The sequence below is a fragment of the Ammospiza caudacuta genome, chromosome 20 (genome assembly GCF_027887145.1).
Source record: "Ammospiza caudacuta isolate bAmmCau1 chromosome 20, bAmmCau1.pri, whole genome shotgun sequence".
NCBI lineage: Eukaryota > Metazoa > Chordata > Aves > Passeriformes > Passerellidae > Ammospiza > Ammospiza caudacuta.
The window spans coordinates 8,069,771-8,089,204 of NC_080612.1; the positions used below are offsets into that span (position 1 = coordinate 8,069,771).

General features: G+C 66.9%; 2 protein-coding genes across 3 annotated transcripts in view; one reads left to right on the top strand and one right to left on the bottom strand.

The window, feature by feature from the left end:
• The first annotated feature begins 12,179 nt into the window (after positions 1-12,179).
• HIC1 (HIC ZBTB transcriptional repressor 1) lies at positions 12,180-16,507 on the top strand. Its single transcript, XM_058817808.1, has 2 exons — positions 12,180-12,448; positions 13,124-16,507. The coding sequence occupies exons 1-2, from the start codon at positions 12,397-12,399 to the stop codon at positions 15,067-15,069; spliced, it is 1,998 nt and encodes a 665-aa protein (XP_058673791.1). The 5' UTR covers positions 12,180-12,396; the 3' UTR covers positions 15,070-16,507.
• Positions 16,508-16,802: 295 nt separating this feature from the next.
• The window catches only part of SMG6 (SMG6 nonsense mediated mRNA decay factor), a 105,528-nt gene continuing 102,896 nt past the window's right edge, over positions 16,803-19,434 (bottom strand). For both annotated transcript variants that reach the window (XM_058817578.1, XM_058817577.1), the window contains exon 19: positions 16,803-18,828. In XM_058817578.1, coding sequence (XP_058673561.1) covers positions 18,698-18,828 — 131 coding nt within the window. In that variant the 3' untranslated portion in view covers positions 16,803-18,697. The remainder of the gene's footprint in view (positions 18,829-19,434) is intronic.

The window sequence follows — 19,434 nt, forward strand, 5'->3', positions numbered from 1 at the left end:
GGGCAGCATAGTGCCAGCTGTTTGAGGCTGCAGGACACTGAGCTGCTGAAACCTTTCCTGCGCTCACTGAGCTGGGAACGGGCCTGGCAGTGCTGAGGGTTAAAACAGCAGAGCAGGGGTGAGCAGCTCAGCCCCAAAGCAGCACAGGAGGGGTGAGCAGCTCTCAGACCCAAAACAGCACTGCAGGGTGAGCAGCTCAGCCCCAAAGCAGCACAGGAGGGTGAACAGCTCAGCCCCAAAGCAGCACGGCAGGAGTGAGCAGCTCTCAGCCCCAAAGCAGCACAGGAGGGTGAGCAGCTCTCAGCCCCAAAGCAGCACTGTAGGAGGGTGAGCAGCTCTCAGCCCCACAGCAGCACAGGAGGGGTGAGCAGCTCTCAGCCCCACAGCAGCACAGGAGGGTGAACAGCTCTCAGCCCCAAAACAGCACTGCAGGAATGAGCAGGTCAGCCCCAAAGCAGCACAGGAGGGGTGAACAGCTCTCAGCCCCACAGCAGCACAGGAGGGTGAGCAGCTCTCAGCCCCACAGCAGCACAGGAGGGTGAGCAGCTCTCAGCCCCACAGCAGCACAGGAGGGTGAGCAGCTCTCAGACCCAAAGCAGCACAGGAGGGTGAGCAGCTCTCAGACCCAAAGCAGCACAGGAGGGTGAACAGCTCTCAGCACCATCGCGTTTTGCCCCTCTTTGCACACCGTGCTGATGCTGGCAGGAGGATGTGGCTGTCCCCCCGCAGCCCAGCCCCCTTCCGCTGTTGCCCCGCGGGTCTGGGGGGGCTCGGGCAGTGCTGGCCGCCTGTGCCACTTCACGTGGGCTGTGTCACATCTGCCGCGAAGGCGTGGGGTGTCTGCACCCCTTGATGACACCACGGGCTGCGTTTTGGGGCTGCCGAGCACAGCGACCAGCTGTGACAACGCACCGGAGCTTTTGTCCCCCCCCGCCGCCGCCGGGCTCGCAGCCCCGGGAGCTGCTCGGTTGTCGCCGAGCCCCCTCCCGGTGCTTTCCCGCAGCCATGGCCGCCCGCCCGCACTGCGGCCCCGCAGCTCCCGGGCACGGAGAGGCACCGGCAGCTCCCGGGAAGAGAAGGAAGGAAGGAAAGGGAAGCAGCTCAGGGTGCGGTGAGTGAGCAGCACGGTCCCAGCTCTGCAGACAGCTCGGTGGGTCGGGGAGGGATGGGTCACCCGAACTGCGGTTCCTGCCCCTTTCCCGGGGTCTGCATAAAGATGGCTCCTGCCGGGTGTCTGCTGTAGCGGTTTAAATAAATTATTAAAACGGATTAACGCGACTTCTGTCCGCAGGAGGTGTCTGTGTGAGCAGCGCAGGGAGGTCCTGCTCGGTCCCGGTGTGGTGGGAGGAGGGAAGCGGCTCGGAGGGGTTTGCCGTGGGAATCCTGCCCTCTCCCTCCTTTCCTGGCCTGATGCCCTCGGGCTGGCCCCTGCCTCTCTCGCAGATCCAGGTCTGCTCTTGGGATGCAGCCACAGAACTTGGCTGCCCGCAGGGGTGAGCCTGGAGACAAGACTTGCTGATGTGCTCCCACCCCTCACTCAGCTCCATCATGCTGGGGAGTTCCCTTTTCCATCACCCGGAGTGGCCCAGGGGAGTTGGTTTTCCCCCCAAAACAGCGTGGCCCAGTTGCTGTTGCTGAACAGGGGGTGATGGAGTGAGCCCAGGGTCTGGGTGGCAGCTGTGCCACTTGCCTGGGACAAGAGGGCCCTGGGGACAATCACCAGTGTTGGCAGCAGGAGCCTGTGTGGTTTGGCAGGGGAGATGTCACCCCTGTCCCCAGATGTGCCTTTCCATACCCCAGTGCAGCCATTGGAGCCACCTGTGTGACCTCAGGGACAGGAGGGACCCTGGCTGTGGCCCTGCTTGTGAGGAGGGCATGGCTTGGCTAGGCAGAGCTTTGCAGCCCCTTCCCTGGGTAAGCAGAGCCCCCAGCCCTGTCCCAGTGTCCCGGGGAGGGCAGGAGGAGCCTGGCATGAGCAGAAACTCCACCAGGGCTGCCAGGGCTGCCGGTGCTGCTGCTTCCCTGCAAACTCCCAGCTGTTTTCCCACCTCTCCCCAGCTCCTTGCACCCCTTCCCCCATGCCACTGCCACCTCGAGGTCACTGCCACTGCCCACCCTGCCAGCCACCCATGTGGGGCACAGCAGGCACGGGCAGGGGTTCCTGTGGAAAAAGCGATGTCCCGCCGAGCCTGGCCTCAGGTGCGGCTTGTGCCAGGGTTTGAGCCTTACTCATCTCACGCTCTTCCTCCTCTGTCCCCACCAGCAGGACAGCCAGAGGCGTGGGGATGGGGCACTCTGGGAGGGTGATGTGTTTCCCAGATGGTTTTACAGCAGGGCTTTTCCAAACCTGCCGAGGTCCTGCCTGTGAAGTGGCGGTGGCACAGGCAGGGCACAGCCGGGACCATGCCTGGGCCCCGCTGCTGGAGCAGGACCAAGCCGTAGGGAACAGCCCCCCCTTCCCTGCTTCACTCGCAGAAGCTTCCAGTTGTGGCTGAGTCACTCCTGCTGTAGCTCCTTCTCTCTCCTTGTTTTGGATGGAAGTTTTCCATGGAAACCCACGCTGGGCCGGGCTGCAGGCTGGGATAAACACGGCTGAATCACAAAGGGCCGTTTCGCCAAGAGCTGTCAGATGGCAGCAACAGCGTGTGGGGCCAGTGGGCACCTGCCTGGCCTTTGGGGGGGCAACAGCAGCACCTCTTCCTGCAGCCCCCACCAGCTCTGCTGGCTCAGCGCCCCCAGGCCCACCCTAAATTCCTACGGTGCCAGGATGCCACTTGGCACAGCCGGGAGCGGGTGACAGGTTTTGTCTAGAAGTTTTCTGGGGCCACGTGCTTTCCCAGGGATGCACAGGGAAATCCCATCCAGGAGAGTCCTTTGCTGGGGCAGTGTCCACCCCTGTCCTCAGCTGCCAGGCTTTGTAGGGTCACGGCCTGGAGGTGCCAGGAAGACCCTTCCCACCCTCCTGAAGCCGCCGGGTGCGCTGCCGAGGTCAGGCACGGTTTGTGCCATGCCTGTGCCCCGCTGAGCACCAATCCAGCGTGGAGGAGGCCGTGGCAGGGGCTGAGATCCTCCTTGGCACCACGTTCCTTCCCGGAGGTCTCTGTGCTGAGGAGGAGCACGGGAGCTGGACAGCCTCTGTCCCCTGGCGCTGGCGGCTGGCCCCGGGCCCAGCGGCTTGGAAGACAAGTCCTGGTGTCAGGAATCCAGGATATTTTTAAGGACTCTGGAAGAAAAACTGATTCCAGGGTGTCAGCGGGAGAAACTTGGCCTTCCAAACAACAGAGCAGCTGGAACGTTCCCAGGCTGGAGTGTGGGGTACAAGGGGCCACAGCGCTGCCCACAGGACATGTCCCCTCATCCAGGGGTACCCTGGAAGGGACACTGGTGTCACCATGGCCTGGACCTCACTGTGGTGCTGTTGATGGGGTGTAAACAAGGAGTTGTTTCCCAGAAGATTTAAAGTGGGTTTTGTGGCAGTGGCAGCTTTGCAGCATGGATGTGCTGGACATAGCTGTGGTTTTACCTGAGCGCTGCTGGGACTGCCCCAAAATCCCCGTCCTGGGGGTGAGAGGTGCTTGGCCCATCACCAACAGCAGCGATGGGAAAAGCAGGAGTCACAGGGAACAAGCAAGAGACACGGCAGGGCACAGCAAGGACCTGCTACCTCTGATCCTCCCATGTCCCAGTGTGGCCCTGCTGTCCCCTGGGGACCTGGTGGTGGCCATGCCTGTCTGGGTGAGGACAGAGCTGCCAGGTGCATCACCCCATGGATGGGTGAGGGATCCTAACGGGGCTGCTTTGCAGAGAGAGAGTGTGGGCAGGGGACCCTGCATGACCCCTACTCAGTCTAGATGGGACACCCACGGGAGCTGAAGGATCCCAGGACTGAAAGTTTTTGTTCAGGGACTCTTCCTGTCCTTCTTGCCACCCTCACTCACTTGGGCCTGACCCTAAGGGTGTCCCCATGGCAGTGACCTCCCTCTCCTCCGGGTCTGTGTGGTCCTACAGCCCTTCCAGCCCCTCTCTCCATCTCCAGGGCCGTGAGTCCCCGGTGCCCCCCACGAGGAGCCCTGCCCGGCCAGCACCGGTCGCCGCCGGCTGCTGAAGGCCCGGTGCCCGGTGCCGGGGCAGGCCGGGCCGCTCTGACTTCGCCGCTCAGGAATCTCCTGGCCGCGCCGGGCGGGTTGTGCAACCTGCGACCGCCCCCGGCCGCCCCCGCCCCGGCCCCGCCGGCCGCGCTCAGTCCCCGCCGCCAGCCCCGCTCCGTGAACGGCCCGCGGTCCCTCCCGGCGGGGGGACACGGGACCCCGGCTGCCGAGCGGATGGATGCGGCGGGGCCGGTCCCCGAGGGGCTCCGTGTCCCCGCCGGGAGGGCAGGTGAGCGGCTGCTGAGGATGGGGGTTCCGAGGAGGGGGTCCCCATGGATCCCGCTGCCCGAGGAGGAGCCGCTCGGCGCCCGCCCCCCCGAACAGTAAGAGTTGATGTGCGGTGAGCTGCATCCTGCATGTGAGCTCCTACTGCCCCGGGAGGCGGGCCGCCCCCGACGGGACCCCCGCGCTCTGCCTCCGCCTCCGCCGCCTCGGGGACCCCGGGGGTGGGCGAGGGAGGGAGGGGAGCCGGTGCTGCCCGCGCTGCGAGTCCGCCTGTCCCGGCGACCATGGCTGTAGACTGTTACCCCCCCAGCGGCACAGTAACAATCTAAAGCCACGGTCGCCCGGGCGGCGTCGGAGTTGGGGGGGGGCCAGGAGGGCGGGATGGGAGGGGGCAGCGGTGCCTTGGCGACGGCGAGGAGGCGTCCCCGCCACCGCAGCGAGCGCGCCCGACCCCCTCCGGCGGCGCGGGGGGGACTCCCGGTGCTTGGGAGGGGGGGGAGTGTCGGTAGCATCGGCAGCATCGGAAGCATCCGCCCACCCCCCTGCCCGCCCCCTGCCCTCCCACGCGTGTCCGCCCCGCCGGGAGTCCCCCCCTACCTGGGCTGCAGCGGGAGGGCGGGGGGGCGTCCGCCGTGGGGGGGTCGGTGTCTGCGGGGGGGGAAAAAGAGAGCGGGGTCAGGCGGGCACCGGGACACCCCCCCATCCCCGCCCCGTCCCGCCTTCCCCCCGCCCCCGTCGGGGCGCGCTCCCCGACGGCTCAGCACCACGGACAGCGCCCGCCCCCCCGGCGCTGCGGCGGGGCCGGGGCCGGTGCGGGCCGGGCCGGGGCCGGTGCCGGTGCCGGTGCCGGTGCCGGCGGTGGGTCATGCTTCAGTAGCCATGACTGTAGACTGTTACTGTCCTGTCCCTACGCAGCAGTAAGCAGTCTAGAGCCAAGGTGCCGACGCTCTGACTCGGGCTCTCCTCGACGGGGTCTCCGCGCTCTTTAGACGCAGCGGGGTGAAGGCGATGCACCCCCCCCTTCCCCGGGCTGCGGAGCCGGCAGCACCCGGGCTGGGGACACGGGGCTGCGGGGGAACCCGAGGGAGGCGGCGGCGGACAGCGCCTGGCACGGCGACGGCACCGCGGGATGGGGCCGGGGGGTCCCGTCGGGGGTGGCTCGGAGAGGGGGGACAGCGGGCTCCGGTGTCACCGCGGAGCGGGACACGCACGCACGCACGGCCCCGCACCCGCAGCCCCCAACCCCTGCAAGGTGCGGGCGGCCGGTCCCGCCGTGCGCCCCCCCGGGGCGGCCCCGCGCCCAGCGCCCGCCCCCGCGCACCGCCCCCGCCGGCGCCGCCGCCCGGCCCGCACGTGGGGCTGCGCCAGGCGCCTCCGCGCCGCCCCCGCCGCCGCAGCGCTCCCCTTCCCCCGCCCGGCCCCGGTGCCCTCTGCTCCGCCTCACCCCGCCCCGGGGCCGGCAGGTGCGGCGAGGGCTCCGCTGCCCCCTCCCGCCCCCGCACCGGGCTCCGTCCCCGCTTACCTGCGGGCCAGCCCAGCCGGTGCCTTACCTGCTGCGGGCCCCGCGGCTGCCGGGCCGGGCAGGGGCCCCGCGGCTCCCGGCGGGGCCGGCGCCGGTGTCGGTGCTGCGCTGTCCGCAGCGCGCGGGGCTTTTATAGGATCGGGCTCGTAGTAACGGGGATCTCGGCTCATTCATAGAAAAGCATCAACCTACACAATGACGTGAGCGCTACGTCAGCGAGGAAATTTAGGGAACGGGAAGACGCTACTATTTATATCGGCGCGGGGGGAGGACAGCGGCCCGGAGCCGGGCAGGGGGTCCGGGCTGCAACAGGACCCCGGCCCTCCCCCCGGCCCCTCCGGAGCCCCCCCCGTTCCGTGGCTGCTCGAGGAGAGCGGTGGGGCAGCACCCAGAGCCCCACATCCCTTCTCCACCTGCTGCCAGAGCCAGAGGGTTGTGCACACACCGGGACACAACCGAGGGTCCTGTCCCCCGGGACGGCGGCGTGGGGCACCCCCTGCCCCAGACAGAGGGGTCCATCCAGTGAATGCATGGAGTTACACATGGGAATCCAGGGTGCCCATCACCCCTGAGCACCCTGCTAGGCCAGAACGTGGCCCCATCCTGGCGTCACCACGGGGCTGCTGATTTGGGGCTGTCTGTGACCCCCATCATGGCAAGAGGGTGGACAGGGGTCCCCAGACCAGGGCACCATGCTGGGGGTGCCCCCTGCCCACCTGCACCCCTCACCCACAGCAATGTCCTGAGCAGCACCTCCCACGTGTCCCCTCATCAGACCCCGTGTCCCTGCAGTGCCACCAGCACCCACGGGTGCCACCCCAGCGCCCTGCAGGACAATGGGACAGCACAAGCAGTGCTGGGGGCTGAGTTTAGAACACATGGGGTGAGCAACCCACTGCAGCACCGTGCTGACCTCTCCAGCCTCACAATGGGGCCTGGCCCTCACTCCCACCAGAGTTGGGTCCCCAAAAACCGTCAGTGCTACCGAAGAAGGTTGTATCTTCACGGGTGAGTTAATTTTGGCCCCTTGCTCCTTCCTAAGTGCCAGCACCCCCCAAGATGGGCTTAGAGTCATATCCAGGGGGATTTGGGATCATCCTTTCTCCCTTTATGCACCTGTGCGTCCATCCATCCATCCATCCATCCATCCATCCATCCATCCATCCATGCATCCCCCCCACTCCTGCTGGAGCCGTCTGACCTCACTCTGCTCTGGCGAAGCATCACACCGGTAACCACAGCAACAGCGGCGTTGTCATTGACAGCAGCATCCGCGCCCGCCAGCATCCGCCGCTGCGCAAGGCCGCGCTGCTGCAAGGCCACACGCTGCTCCGGGGACTCGAGCCGCGACCCCCCCACTCCCCGACCCCTCGCACCCCCAAATACCTGCAGAGCGCCTCGGAGATTTAACCCCTCCCAGCCCCACCAGCACCTCCCCATCCTCCACCGGCCAAGGTGCTGCCACCCCGCTAGAACTCCCCAAATCGCCTTTCCCACCCCCTGCTACGTGGGGGTGTCCCCCTCCTGTCCCCCCCTTTATTTTTTCCCCCACGCAGCAGCGGCGCTCGCCCCGTCGGGGCTCTCCGGTTCGGCGAGGGGAGGTGCGGAATCGCTGCCGCAGCGCTCCCCGCCGCAACCGTGACTCAGCCCGGGATTAGTCAGCACCCGGGGCCGGCCCACCCGCACCCGGCTGCGCAGCTCCGCCGCTCGTTCCTCCGGGGGCCGCGACCCCCCCGCTGCCCGGCCCGGTGCCCCCGAGGCGCGCACGGTGCCCCGAGCGGGATGCGGAGCGGGGGGGTCGCAGCCCCGAGCAGGGGGGGTCCATCCCGGAGCGCGGCCCGTTGCTGCCATCTCGTGGGCTTCCCACCGGTGACACGGCCGTGTCCCTGCCGGGGGAGGCGGTGAGGGGAGCCGGGGTGTGCGTGGGGAGGGGGAGGACACCTGTAGGTGGTGGGTGAGGGGGATTGGAGGAGGAGGAAGGGGGAGAGGAAGGGAGGTCTCGTTGTGCCGTCGTGACTCCGCAGGGGTGGGGTGTTCACCTGCTTGGATGGCACCTCACAAGGAAGGGATCCTACTGCCCCACGGTGCATCACTTCAGAGGAAGGGGTCCCATCACCTCAAGCCCCAAAATATCACCCGGCTGGAAGTGTTCCTCAGCCAATCTGTGCCACAAGGAAGGGGTCCCGTGAAGCATCCCCCATAAGGGAAAGGTCCCAGTGTTTCACCGATCATCAGGGATGACACCATCACCTGCCTGCAGAGAAGGGGTTCCATCACCCCATCCAGTGTCATCCCACAGGGAAGGGGTCCCACTGCCCCATGAAGCATCACCCATAAGGGAAAGGTCCCCATGTTTCACCAAGCATCATCCCACAGGGGTGAGATCATCACCTGCCTGCAGAGAAGGGATTCCATCACCCCATCAAGTGTCATCCCACAAGGAAGCGGTGCCACTGCACCAGGAAACAACACCTGGCAGGGATGGGTGCCCTTGTTTGACTGAAAATTGCCCCCAAGAAGCATCAACTGTAAGGAAATCTCACCAAACTCTGACCCTCAGGGACAGGATCCTCATCTACCTGCAGAGGATGGGTCCTGTCACCCCCTCAGGCACCATCCCACAAGGAAGGGGTTCCATTGCTCCACAAAGCATCACCCCACAGGAGTGGGTTCCCTTTTTTTCCCAAACATCCCCCCCATAAGGAAGGGATCCCATTGCCTCTCAGTTCAGAAAGGGGAATTGCCAAGCCCTGCTCCTGGGGAGGAAGATCCCTGAGCTCTGGGATATCCCAGGACTGTCCAGCTGGACAGCAGTTGGGGGAAAAACACCTTGAGGGTTCTTGGAGAAGCTGACCCTGTGTCGTTGGGATGAAGGAGGTGAATGTGTCCTGCTCTGTGCTGGTTGGCAGCAGTGAGAGGATCCTTCCCCCTGCTCAGCCCTGGAGTGCTGGGTCCAGCGCTGGGCTCCCAGCATGGAAACACTGCAGGGAGTCCAGGGAAGGGGCACTAAGAGGAGTAAAAGGCTAGAGCATCTCCCTGAGGAGGAGAGGCAGAGAGCTGGGAGAAGGCTCCAGGGATGTGTGAGTGCACGCACAGCCCTGGAGGGTGTGGAGGGCAGAGCCAGACTCAGCTCCTGCTGCCCAGCTCCAGGACCAGGGGCAGGGGGCACAGACTGAGTCCCAACCATCAGGGAGCATTTCCACACTGGGAGGGGAGTGCTGGCCTGGGCTGCCCAGGGAGCTGCTGCAGTCCCCATCCTTGGAGATACCCAAACCACCTGGGCAAGGTCCTGTGCAGCCAGCCCTGCTGGGGCTGGGGTGACTTCCTGAGGTCTCTCCCAGTCTCAGCTCCTACTGTTTGATTCTGTCTCTTGTGCGCCTGGATATCCTTCCGCTAGGAATTGTTGCCCTGCTCCATCAAATATCACCTTGCAGGGATAGGTGCCCTTGTCTGACCAAGTATCTCTGCAAAAAGGGTCTTCTCAGTGTCACCCCAAAAGAGAAAGGTCCCATTGCCCCATCAAGTCCACAGAGAAGGACCCCCCAAGCCACTGGAGCATCCCCCCACAGGGAATGACTCCCACTGTCCACCCCAGCAATGCCACCCAGGCAGCACAGCAGGAACAGCCACCCCAGCCGGGCTTGTGCTGTGCCAGGGCACCTCTGCCCTTCCCAGGGATCCTCTCCTGACGGGGGCACCCTGGGAGAGCCCGGCCGGGTCCCGTGGCTGCCCCAGGGCCTTGGCATCGGAACAGCTCAGGAGATGGGAGCGGTGACCCAGGGCTCAGCACTGCCATGAGTTGCACAGCCTCAGCCCCGCACTGGAGGGGACACAGACGCACATCCATCCCCATGCATCCCCTGCACACACAGGGGCGCAGTTTCGGGGCTGCTCCATCCCGGCGGAGCGGAGCTGGAGCTGCCCGCGGGGGCTGCAGGCTCCTGGCGCTGCCGGATGCGGCCCCGCTGGCCAAGGGCAGTAATGGAAGACATGTGTGTGGGCTTTGGGGAGAGGCTGCGCTGGGAAACAGGGCCCTGCAGAGACCGGGGGGCTGTATCCTGTCCAAAAGCCCAGGTCCCACATGAAGCCAGGCATGCGAACGCGATCCAAACCACAGCTGGATTTGAACCGAATCTCCCAGCATCTGGGCTAATTTGCTGCAACTTTGATTGATCGTGGGGAGGGGGCACAGGCGGGAAACGCTCCAGCTCAGACCTCCCAACAGAGCCAATGACTTAAGCAGAGCTGGTTCCAATCTGCTCAGCACATTGAGGCGAAAATGCCCCTTTCTCTGCGCGCTGCCGGCGCTGGCTCCTCCTGCAGCCCGGCTGTCCCCGATGTCCCTCGGGGCTGGACATGGGCTGCAGCTCCTTGGGGACACCCGGCAGCTTCTGACAGCTCTGGGTGCGGAACTCTGGCTCAGTCTGCTGTGTTAGGATCCCTCCAGAAAACTGGATACTCATGCAAGAACCCCCGTCCACCTGCCCCAAAGCCCTGCGGGCACCGATCCGCCCCTCCGCTGCTGGGAGAGGCCGGGAATGCGAGAGGAGCTGCAGAGGAGGGTGGAAAAGGTGAAGGGTTTTTCCAGCGCCTGCCTGGGCCGCTGCCCCCGGGGCTCGGCGTCACTCAGCAGGTAGCAGGGGCAGCCCGGGGTCCCGGCCGGCCCCGGGGGATGCAGCTGTCCGGGAGCCGCTCGCTGCCGTGATTTATGCGGCTCAGCCCCATAAATTACCGGCACGGAGCCCGCGGGAGCCATCGCTCACAGCGACGTCCAGAGCTCGCTGCCAGAAGCTGAAACACTTCCAGCCGTTAATTGAAGAGAGGGGGGAAAAGAAAAAAAAAATGGCAGAGAAGGGAGAAATTAGTGCCCGGGGAGTTGGGATTAAACCGCGGCTCTAACGAGGGTCGCCCACGTCCCGCTCCCAGGATCCCGGCGCTTCCTGTGGGCAAGAGCCCAGCGTGGGGAGCAGCGAGGGGAGCTGCCGAGCCTGGGATGAGCCCGCGGGCAGTGACACTCCGTCCCGGTCCCCAGGGCGACATTTCCGTAGTGAACGGGGACACGCTGAGTCTGAAGGGGATCTGAGGGTGAGTTCCAGGTGAGCGATGCTGAGCTGTGAGGGCAAGGGCTGCCACCACCCTGCCAGAACCCATCTCCTTTTGTCCCGAATTCAGGGCTGCCCAAACCCTGTCCCAGGCACCCCACATTGGCTCCCCTTCACCACGGGACCGAGGTTATGAGGTGAAACACCAGGTGGGAGGGACGGCCCTGCTCAGGCTGCCCCGCTCAGCTCAGGGGGTGCCAGCGGGACACCCCCGGATCAGCAGCCGGCCTGGGGAAGCCCATCGCGATGCTTTGCCGTACCAGGAGGTTGTGCAAGAGGCTGCGGCTGTGAGAAAGGAGAAGTGAAAGTGTGAAGCGAGAGGCGGCTCCCCCCGCGCCAAGGGGGGTACCCCACGCTGCACCCCAAGCCCAGCAGCTTTTCCAGCGGCGGCTGGAGGGATAAAGCCGGGGAAACGTGGCTCTGCCTCCCCCTCCTCCTCCTCCTCCTCATCCCGAACCACCGCAAGCCCCCAGCCCACCGCAGCCACCGCACATCTGGGCGCCAGCGCTGCGCGTCCCTCCCGCTCTGCTCTCCCCCCTCACCAGCAAATTGCGCCCCTCTGCCCTCCCTCCCTGCTCCCCAGAACCCCTTCCCACATCATCTCCACCCACAGGACACGGCCTTCCACCCTCTGCACCCCAAAACGCTGCCACCCTCTCCAGCCTCCCCAACCGATGGGCGCCCCCCGCTCTGCCCATCCGCACCCACCCCTCGGGCGGGGCGGCGAGCGAAACCCCTCGGCTCCATCGCTGCCCAGCCCCGTCCGCCCCGTCGGGTCCCACCTGCCGGGGAGGAGCCGCCGCCGGTACCGGGCGGGGTGGGGCGCACCGGGAGCCGCTAGATGGCGCCCTACGAGCGGGACCGACGGGGGGGACGCATCGCCCTTTGCCCGGGGACACCCCCGGTGCCCCCGCTCCGGGGCTCCCGGCCCCACCCGGGCCGTCCGGGCAAAGAGCGATGTGCTGAGGACCGAGACCCCCGAGGGGGCGGCCGGGGCGCGGCAGGAGAAGATCGGGAGGAGGGAAAAGCCGGGCAGGGAGGAGGAGACCGGGATGGGGAGGGAGGGGTGTGTAAAGGGGGGGGCCCGGCTTGTCGGTGCCCCGCCCGGGGATGGGAGGAGGAAAACCTCCCGCCGTCCCTTTAACAGCCAGCGGCGCTGCTCGGAGTTCAGGCCGGGGTCAGGGGGAGTTCGCAGCCCGGGTTTCACCTCCGAGCTGGCGGCGTCGGGAACCCCGAGGAACCGCTGCTGCTTCTTCCACAACCACCTCCTCCTCCTCTTCCTCCTCCTCCCGTTCCGTAGGACCGGCCGGGAGCGCGGGGTATGGAGGAAGAGAAGCAGCAGAGGAAGAGGAGGGTGGAGGGGAGCAGCAACCGGCGGCGGCCCCCCCGGGGCTGAGCCATGAGAGTTCACCGAGACCTCAGCTGGCTGGCGGAGGCCACCGGACGCCCAGGTAAAAGGAGGGGGGGAACGCCCCGAAATGCGGGGAAATCAGCCGAAAAAGCCGCTCCGCGGGCTCTTGGCTTCGCGCACCTGGGCGGGGGGCACCGGCACCGGCACGGAGGCGGGGAGGGGAGGTCCCGCTCCCCCCACACCCCCGACCGTCCCCCCGCTCACCTCGAGGGGGGGAGAGGAAACGGGGGCGGGGGGCGCCCGGGGGGTCCGGCCCGCCGCCTCCCGGGACCGGCGCGCATAAGAAGCGGGGAGGCGCGGCGGGGAGCGGGACAGCGGCGGGGAGCGGCGGGCGGGCACCGGCTCGGGGCGGCCCCCCTGCTCTCCCCCGGCAGGTGGGCGCGGGGTCTCGGGATCCCGCGGCTGGCGGGGCCGGGGCGCGGCGCTGGCGGCGGCGGCGGGTGATGTCACTTTCTCCAAAACCCTCCGGGGGTTTTCGCCCCCCTCCCGCCCCCCCGAGCCGCCGAGAAACGAGCCCCCATATAAGCGGTGGCACCGGCCGGGCGGGCGCGCAGAGCGGCCGGGACTCGGCGGAGCGCGGGGCTCAGACCCGCCCCCGCCACGCCGCCCGCCCCGCGCGTGGGTGAAGCCCCGGCCGCGCACGTCGAGCCCCCCGCGCGGTGCGGCGGGCACCGGGGCCGGGCACGGCGCTGACGGCGCGGCCGCTGTGTTGCAGGGCGGCGGGCGAGGAGCGGGATGCTGGACGCCATGGAGGTGCCGAGCCACTCGCGGCAGCTGCTGCTGCAGCTGAACACGCAGCGCACCAAGGGCTTCCTGTGCGACGTGATCATCGTGGTGCAGAACGCGCTTTTCCGCGCGCACAAGAACATCCTGGCCGCCAGCAGCGCCTACCTCAAGTCGCTGGTGGTCCACGACAACCTGCTCAACCTGGACCATGAGATGGTGAGCCCCGGCATCTTCCGCCTCATCCTCGACTTCATCTACACCGGCCGCCTGGCCGAGTGCGAGCCGGGCAGCGAGCAGAGCCTGGGTGCTGTGCTGGCTGCCGCCAGCTACCTCCAGATCCCCGGCTTGGTGGCCCTGTGCAAGAAGAAGCTGAAGCGCAGCGGCAAGTACTGCCACCTGCGCGGGGGCTACGCGCCCTACAAGCTGGGCCGCGGGCTGCGGGCCGCCACGCCGGTCATCCAGGCTTGCTACTCGGGGACGCCGCGGCCCGTGGACCTGCCTCCCGTGGAGCCGGCGGCGCCTCTCAACACGCAGTGCGGGGAGCTGTACGCCTCGGCCGCCCAGGGCGCCCCGCTGCACCCCCACGGGCTGTGCCCGCCCGAGCGCCACTGCTCGCCGCCCTGCGGCCTCGACCTCTCCAAGAAGAGCCCCACCGGCCCCTCCGCCCAGCTCCTGCCCACCGACCGCCTGCTGCCCAGCGAGCCCCGCGAGCCCTCGCTGCCCCCACGGCACGACAGCCCCCCGGTCAGCGCCGGCCTCCTGGGCAGCCACGCCGCTGCCTACAAGGACTCCCCGCCGGGCGCTGAGCCGGGGGGACACCCCCACGCCCCCGACCCCTTCCGCAGCACGCCGCCCTGCGCCGAGCCCCCGCTGCCCCGCGCCGACGGGCGAGAGCTGATGTACCGCTGGATGAAGCACGAGCCCCTGGGCCCCTACCTGGACGAGGGGGAAGCGGAGAAGGAGCTGGAGCGGGAGGAGAAGGCCGAATCGCCGCCTGCGGCACCGCAGCCCCGCTACCCCAGCGTGGAGAGCAACGACCTGGAGCCTGACAACAGCACGAGCGAGGAGACGGGCAGCAGCGAGGGCCCCTCGCCTGGTGACGCGCTGGACCGATACTGCAACCACCTGGGCTACGAGCCGGAGAGCCTGGGCGACAACCTGTACGTCTGCATCCCCTGCGGCAAGGGCTTCCCCAGCTCCGAGCAGCTGAACGCCCACGTGGAGGCCCACAACGAAGAGGAGCTCTATCACAAGGCGGCGGCCGAGCAGGCCGTGCCCTTCCTGGACAAAGGTGGCCCGGGGCTGGGTGACATCTTGCGGCCTTACCGCTGCTCCTCCTGCGACAAGTCCTACAAGGACCCGGCCACGCTGCGGCAGCACGAGAAGACGCACTGGCTGACGCGCCCCTACCCCTGCACCATCTGCGGCAAGAAGTTCACGCAGCGCGGCACCATGACCCGCCACATGCGCAGCCACCTCGGCCTGAAGCCCTTCGCCTGCGACGCCTGCGGGATGCGCTTCACCCGCCAGTACCGCCTGACCGAGCACATGCGCATCCACTCGGGCGAGAAGCCCTACGAGTGCCAGGTGTGCGGCGGCAAGTTCGCCCAGCAGCGCAACCTCATCAGCCACATGAAGATGCACGCGGCCGGCCCCGACGGCAAAGCCAAGCTGGACTTCCCCGACAGCGTCTACGCCATGGCCCGGCTCACCGCCGACCAGCTGGGGCTCAAGCAGGAGAAGGCGGCCGAGCTGCTGTCCCACACCTCGCACTTCCTCAGCGACCCCAAGGCCATGGAGAGCCTCTACCCCCTGGCCAAGTTCACGGCCGAGCACCTGGGGCTGAGCCAGGACAAGGCGGCCGAGGTGCTGGCGCAGGCTCCGCACCTGCACACCGAGGCCGCCCGGACCATAGAGCGATACTCGCCCCCCTAGCACCGGCCTGACCGGGGGGCTGGGGGGGCCGCTGGCCTCCCCTCGCTGCCCCGTGTGGAGCTGGGGGGGCGAGAGGTGATGGGTGCTCGTCCCCAGGCGCTGCCGGCGGTCCCGGAGAACTCGCTCAGTAGCCAAGGTGCCGTGAGAGCTGCTCCGGGATGGATGGACGGCGTGTCCCTCGGGAGAAGCCGATAAATCAGGGACTGACCCCGCGGCACCTCCGCCCCCGGCCGTGGGGGGTGCCGGGAGCCCGGCACCGGGCGGCAGCGACGCACAAGCTGTGAGTGAGGCCGGGCTGCGCCCCGAGGCTTTGGAGGACATGAGCCCGCTCCTTACCTCAGGGCTGCCCCCGGGCCAGGGGAAGGCCTCGGCAGCGGCTGCACCGCTCCGGCTCCGCTCTGGGAGCCGCCGGCGCTCGGCTTGGCCGCGACGGGACCCGGACTGTGCCTCCCCGAGCGCCGTGAGTAGCTCGTCCGTCGTGGCCGGAGCGGCGGCTCCGTGCGAGCGGGAGCGGCCGGCGCTGGGCCGGGGTGTGAGCCCGAGCATCCCCGGGGGCTCGGGACGGACTGACGGAGGGGACGGTGCGGGCTGAGCCGCAGGAGCGGGACGGGGCAGCGGCGGTCGCGTCCGTGCTGGGGGGCCGGGGAATCGCGATGCTCCTCGGCCCGCAGCAAGCACTGAGCTCCCGTCCCCGGCGCAGGGCTCGGCCGGCTGCTCCCCGTGTGTCTGGGAGGCGGGGCAGGGCCTGTCCCAGACTGAGCCCCTGGGCCCTGCTCGCCATCAGGGATGCCCGGGGCACCCGGGCCAACCCCGGGACCCGGCGGATTCGCCCTCGGGCGGCCACACTCGCCTTGATTATTTTTTATTTTTTTATTTTTTGCCAAAGACGCCCGTCTCCAGCGCGGCCGGGCCGGGCCGGGGGGTCCATGACAAAGACAAAGCGGTCTCTGGTTTGTCAGCTACGGGAGGTGGGCAGGGGCTGCGGGAGGGGGCGGTGGGGCAGAGCCCGGGGCCGAGTCCCCCCCGGCGCCCTCTGCCTCCACCGCAGCCCCTCTCCCACCTTCTGCTCGGTGTGGGCCAAGCCCCCCCAGCCTGGACCCCCCCGGCCCGTGCCCTGACCCCTCCGTTGGGGCAAATGTGAAGCTTCTCCCCCCTCCCGAGCCCCCTCCTCTCCTTTGCACACGAGGCTCCGGGCGGCCGCCAGCAGCGCCTGCCCCGGCCTCGCAGCCACTGTGCCTTAGCCTGAGCTGCGCTCCTGCCCCGGTGCCCCGGAGCTGCCCGGGGGTGCCTGGCGGCGGCGGCAGCACCCAAAGCACAGCTGGCAGCGCCCAGCGGGGCCCCGGCCCCCCCTGTATCACGTCCAATTTGTACACGGGCTTCTCGCCCTTTTTTTTTCTATAGTCGAAACGGAATGAGCAATAAAGTGACATTAACACGCGTGGCCTCGCGTTCTTCTCTGGGGAGGGGCCTGGCTGGTGCAGGGTTGAAGCTGAGCATGGCTGGGAGTGACCCTGGGGGTCACCTGGGGGTGCAGAGCTGCAGGGAGGGGACCCGGGGGGCTCTGTTGTGCACCTGGTTAGTCCAGACCCCCTCGGCTGGGGGCAGCAGCAGATGCAGGTGGGACAGAGCTGTTGTCATCCTTACAGTGTGTCCCACTGCTGCCCCTCCCTGGTGTCCCCCACCCCACCCTCAGCAGCAACTCATGGGCTGACAACAAACAACACAGCACGCTGCACTGACACATGTTTAATACTAAAAATTATTAAAACCAACTTAACATCCCGAACGCGGGCGCTGCCCCAAGACAAGAGCTCCCAGCCTGCTCAAGCTCTGCTCACTCTTGTGCCACCTGGTCTGGTGGCATCAAAACTGTCCCATGGCCGAGCCTGTGACACACCTGGCAGAGCTGCAGGGCCCTCCAGGCTGGTGGCACCTGGCAAAGGAGCGCTGGGGCAGCGCCATAAGAAAACAAACACTGAAACACACCCGGCGCGGAGGAGAAGGCAAAGTCTCTGCAAAGCTGGCAGCCAGCACGGTGTGGGCAAGGAATCGGGGTGTGGGTGCTGTGCCAATGGCTCCGTGTGCCCCACAGCACCCCAAAGTCTCTGTGCCCGGTGCCCTGGGCTGGGCACTGCTCTGGCACGGGTTACCCAGCACGGTCTGTGTGTCCATCGCGCTGCCGAGGCTCTGACCCTGCTGCTGCCCTGCACTGGGGCTGGGGGCTGGCACAGGGGTGGCTGGCACAGGGGTGGCTGGCACAGGGGTGGCTGAGCTTCCTGATGCAGACTCTGGGTCTGAGCCACCCACACAGGAAAGGAAAATGCTGGGCTCTGTCCTGCTGCTTCCTCTGCCACCTCTGCCACGTCCCTCCCACGGCTGCGGCGCCCAGAGGGGACCAGGGGTGGCCCTGGGGCTGCTCCCACCCTGGCTCGTGGGACTGGGACTTGACAGAGCTCCAGGGGCTCTGGTTCAGGGGTTAATGCTCCCTCTTAGCTTCTGTGTCTGGTGTGTCACTGGGGATGGGACACTTGCTGATGGGACAAGGTGGGGTGTGGAAGGCTTAGCAGCACCCCAACCCCAACTCCAAGTGCAAAATGACCCAGGGATGAGGCAATGGCTCCATCCATGGACCCTCTCAGCTAGGCAAATAATGGGGCTGAGCATTTCTGTGGTTCTCTCTGACTCTGCAGCCATAGGCAGAAGCCAGATCCCACATGGAATCCCTGTGGCAATGTGAGGACACCCAGCACCCATGGGACAGCCGGTCCTGGGGTCCTTGGAGAATTCTGTTAGCCTCACACTGAGTCCTAGGTCAAAAGCGTGCCTGAAGGTAGCAGGGTAGGACTAAGGGGTTTGGGGGAGAAGAAAAGGGGCAAGGAACAGCTGGGGTGGGCAGGGCATCAGGACAAAGCAGCTGTGGGGGTGTTCAAAGCCTCCCCCAGCAAAGCAGGCAGGGCACACACCTGAAAACTAACCTACACTGAAAAAAATGAAACTCAACAAGCAAACCCCGCACCACGGAGAGGGCAAAGCCCTCTGCAAGCAGCACTCCTGCGTGGGGCAGCACACGGTGGGGAAGGGCATGGGGACCTGGGGCTGTCTGGCCATGCAGGACAAAATAGGCTGGGGCAGGGGGAAACCTGCCCTCGAAATCCATGGCCTCTCCAAGGGGTACAGGCTGGACTGAACAATCCCAAAGTCTGTGCCGGCGTGTCCCCAATCTCTGCCCTACGCAGCCTACAAACCCAAAGAGCCACCGAGGCATGGCTCGAGCTCTCTGCACCCAAGCAAACCAAGCAAAAGGCTGGTTGGTGATCCAGCACAGGGCTCACCCAAAGCTTCCCTCGCCAGCGGGGCTCTCCAGCTCCGCGCTGGCACTGCCCAAAGGCCGGCGGGCCCCTCAAGGGCCCAGCCTCCACGTGAACCATCCACAGCAATGACCTTCCCAGCTGCTCTGCCCTCGGGGGGCCCTTCTCAGCACGGCCATTCCGGGGTGGGTTGAAGACGTGGCGTTTATTGTTCGTGGTGGGCTGGCGGCGGCGGCGCGGCGAGGCGGCCGCTGGAGCCGGGCTCCTGCCGTCAGGGGCTGCGTGACTCCCTCAGGGGCCCTGGGCCCCCCTCGGCCTCCTCAGCCCTCCTGAGCCCACTTGAGGAAGGTGGGGATGTCCCGCACCGGCACGTTGCGGGTCAGCGCTTTGACTCGCAGGTTCCGGTCGTCCGTCAGCAAAACCACTTCCCTGAGCAAACGGATGGGATCGTCTGCAACGAGACACACACACGGAGCACAGTGAAGCTCTGACCTGCCCCGGGCCTTCATCCATCCCATGGTGTGCTCCCCTTCCATCCATCCCGTGGTGTGCTCCCCTACCCTCCCTGCTCCTTGCCAAGCTGCCTGGTGGGCCTCGCACACAGCCCCGCATCCCCAAGGCCATCTGCTCCCCTCTCTGTGCTGCCCAGGGGTGATTTGTGACCATTGCCCACTGGCCACAGAAGTGGTGGACTGGCCACAGTCTGGGAAGAGGAGGTCCCTGGCCAGGCCAGGAAGACGGCCTGCGACCCTGGCTCCAGCAGGAAGCTGGTGCTATTATTCTGTTGATCTCATTATAAGATCTAAAGCCACCCCTTATTTTTTGCGGAGCTTTTTTGGAGTCGCCACTGACACCAAGGCGTTTCTGGCTGGGGCTCAGACAGACACTGGGAGTTGATGCCTGAGAAAGAACCAGAGGGATCTTGCCCCCAGATGGATGAGCTGCCCCGCACGCAACGCGCCGGGCTGGGATGTGGGAGCCACGCTTACGTGTGTGCGAGGCAGGGGAAGCATATGGGCTATGTGTAAGCAGCTGGGTCCTGTGACCAGAGCACTGT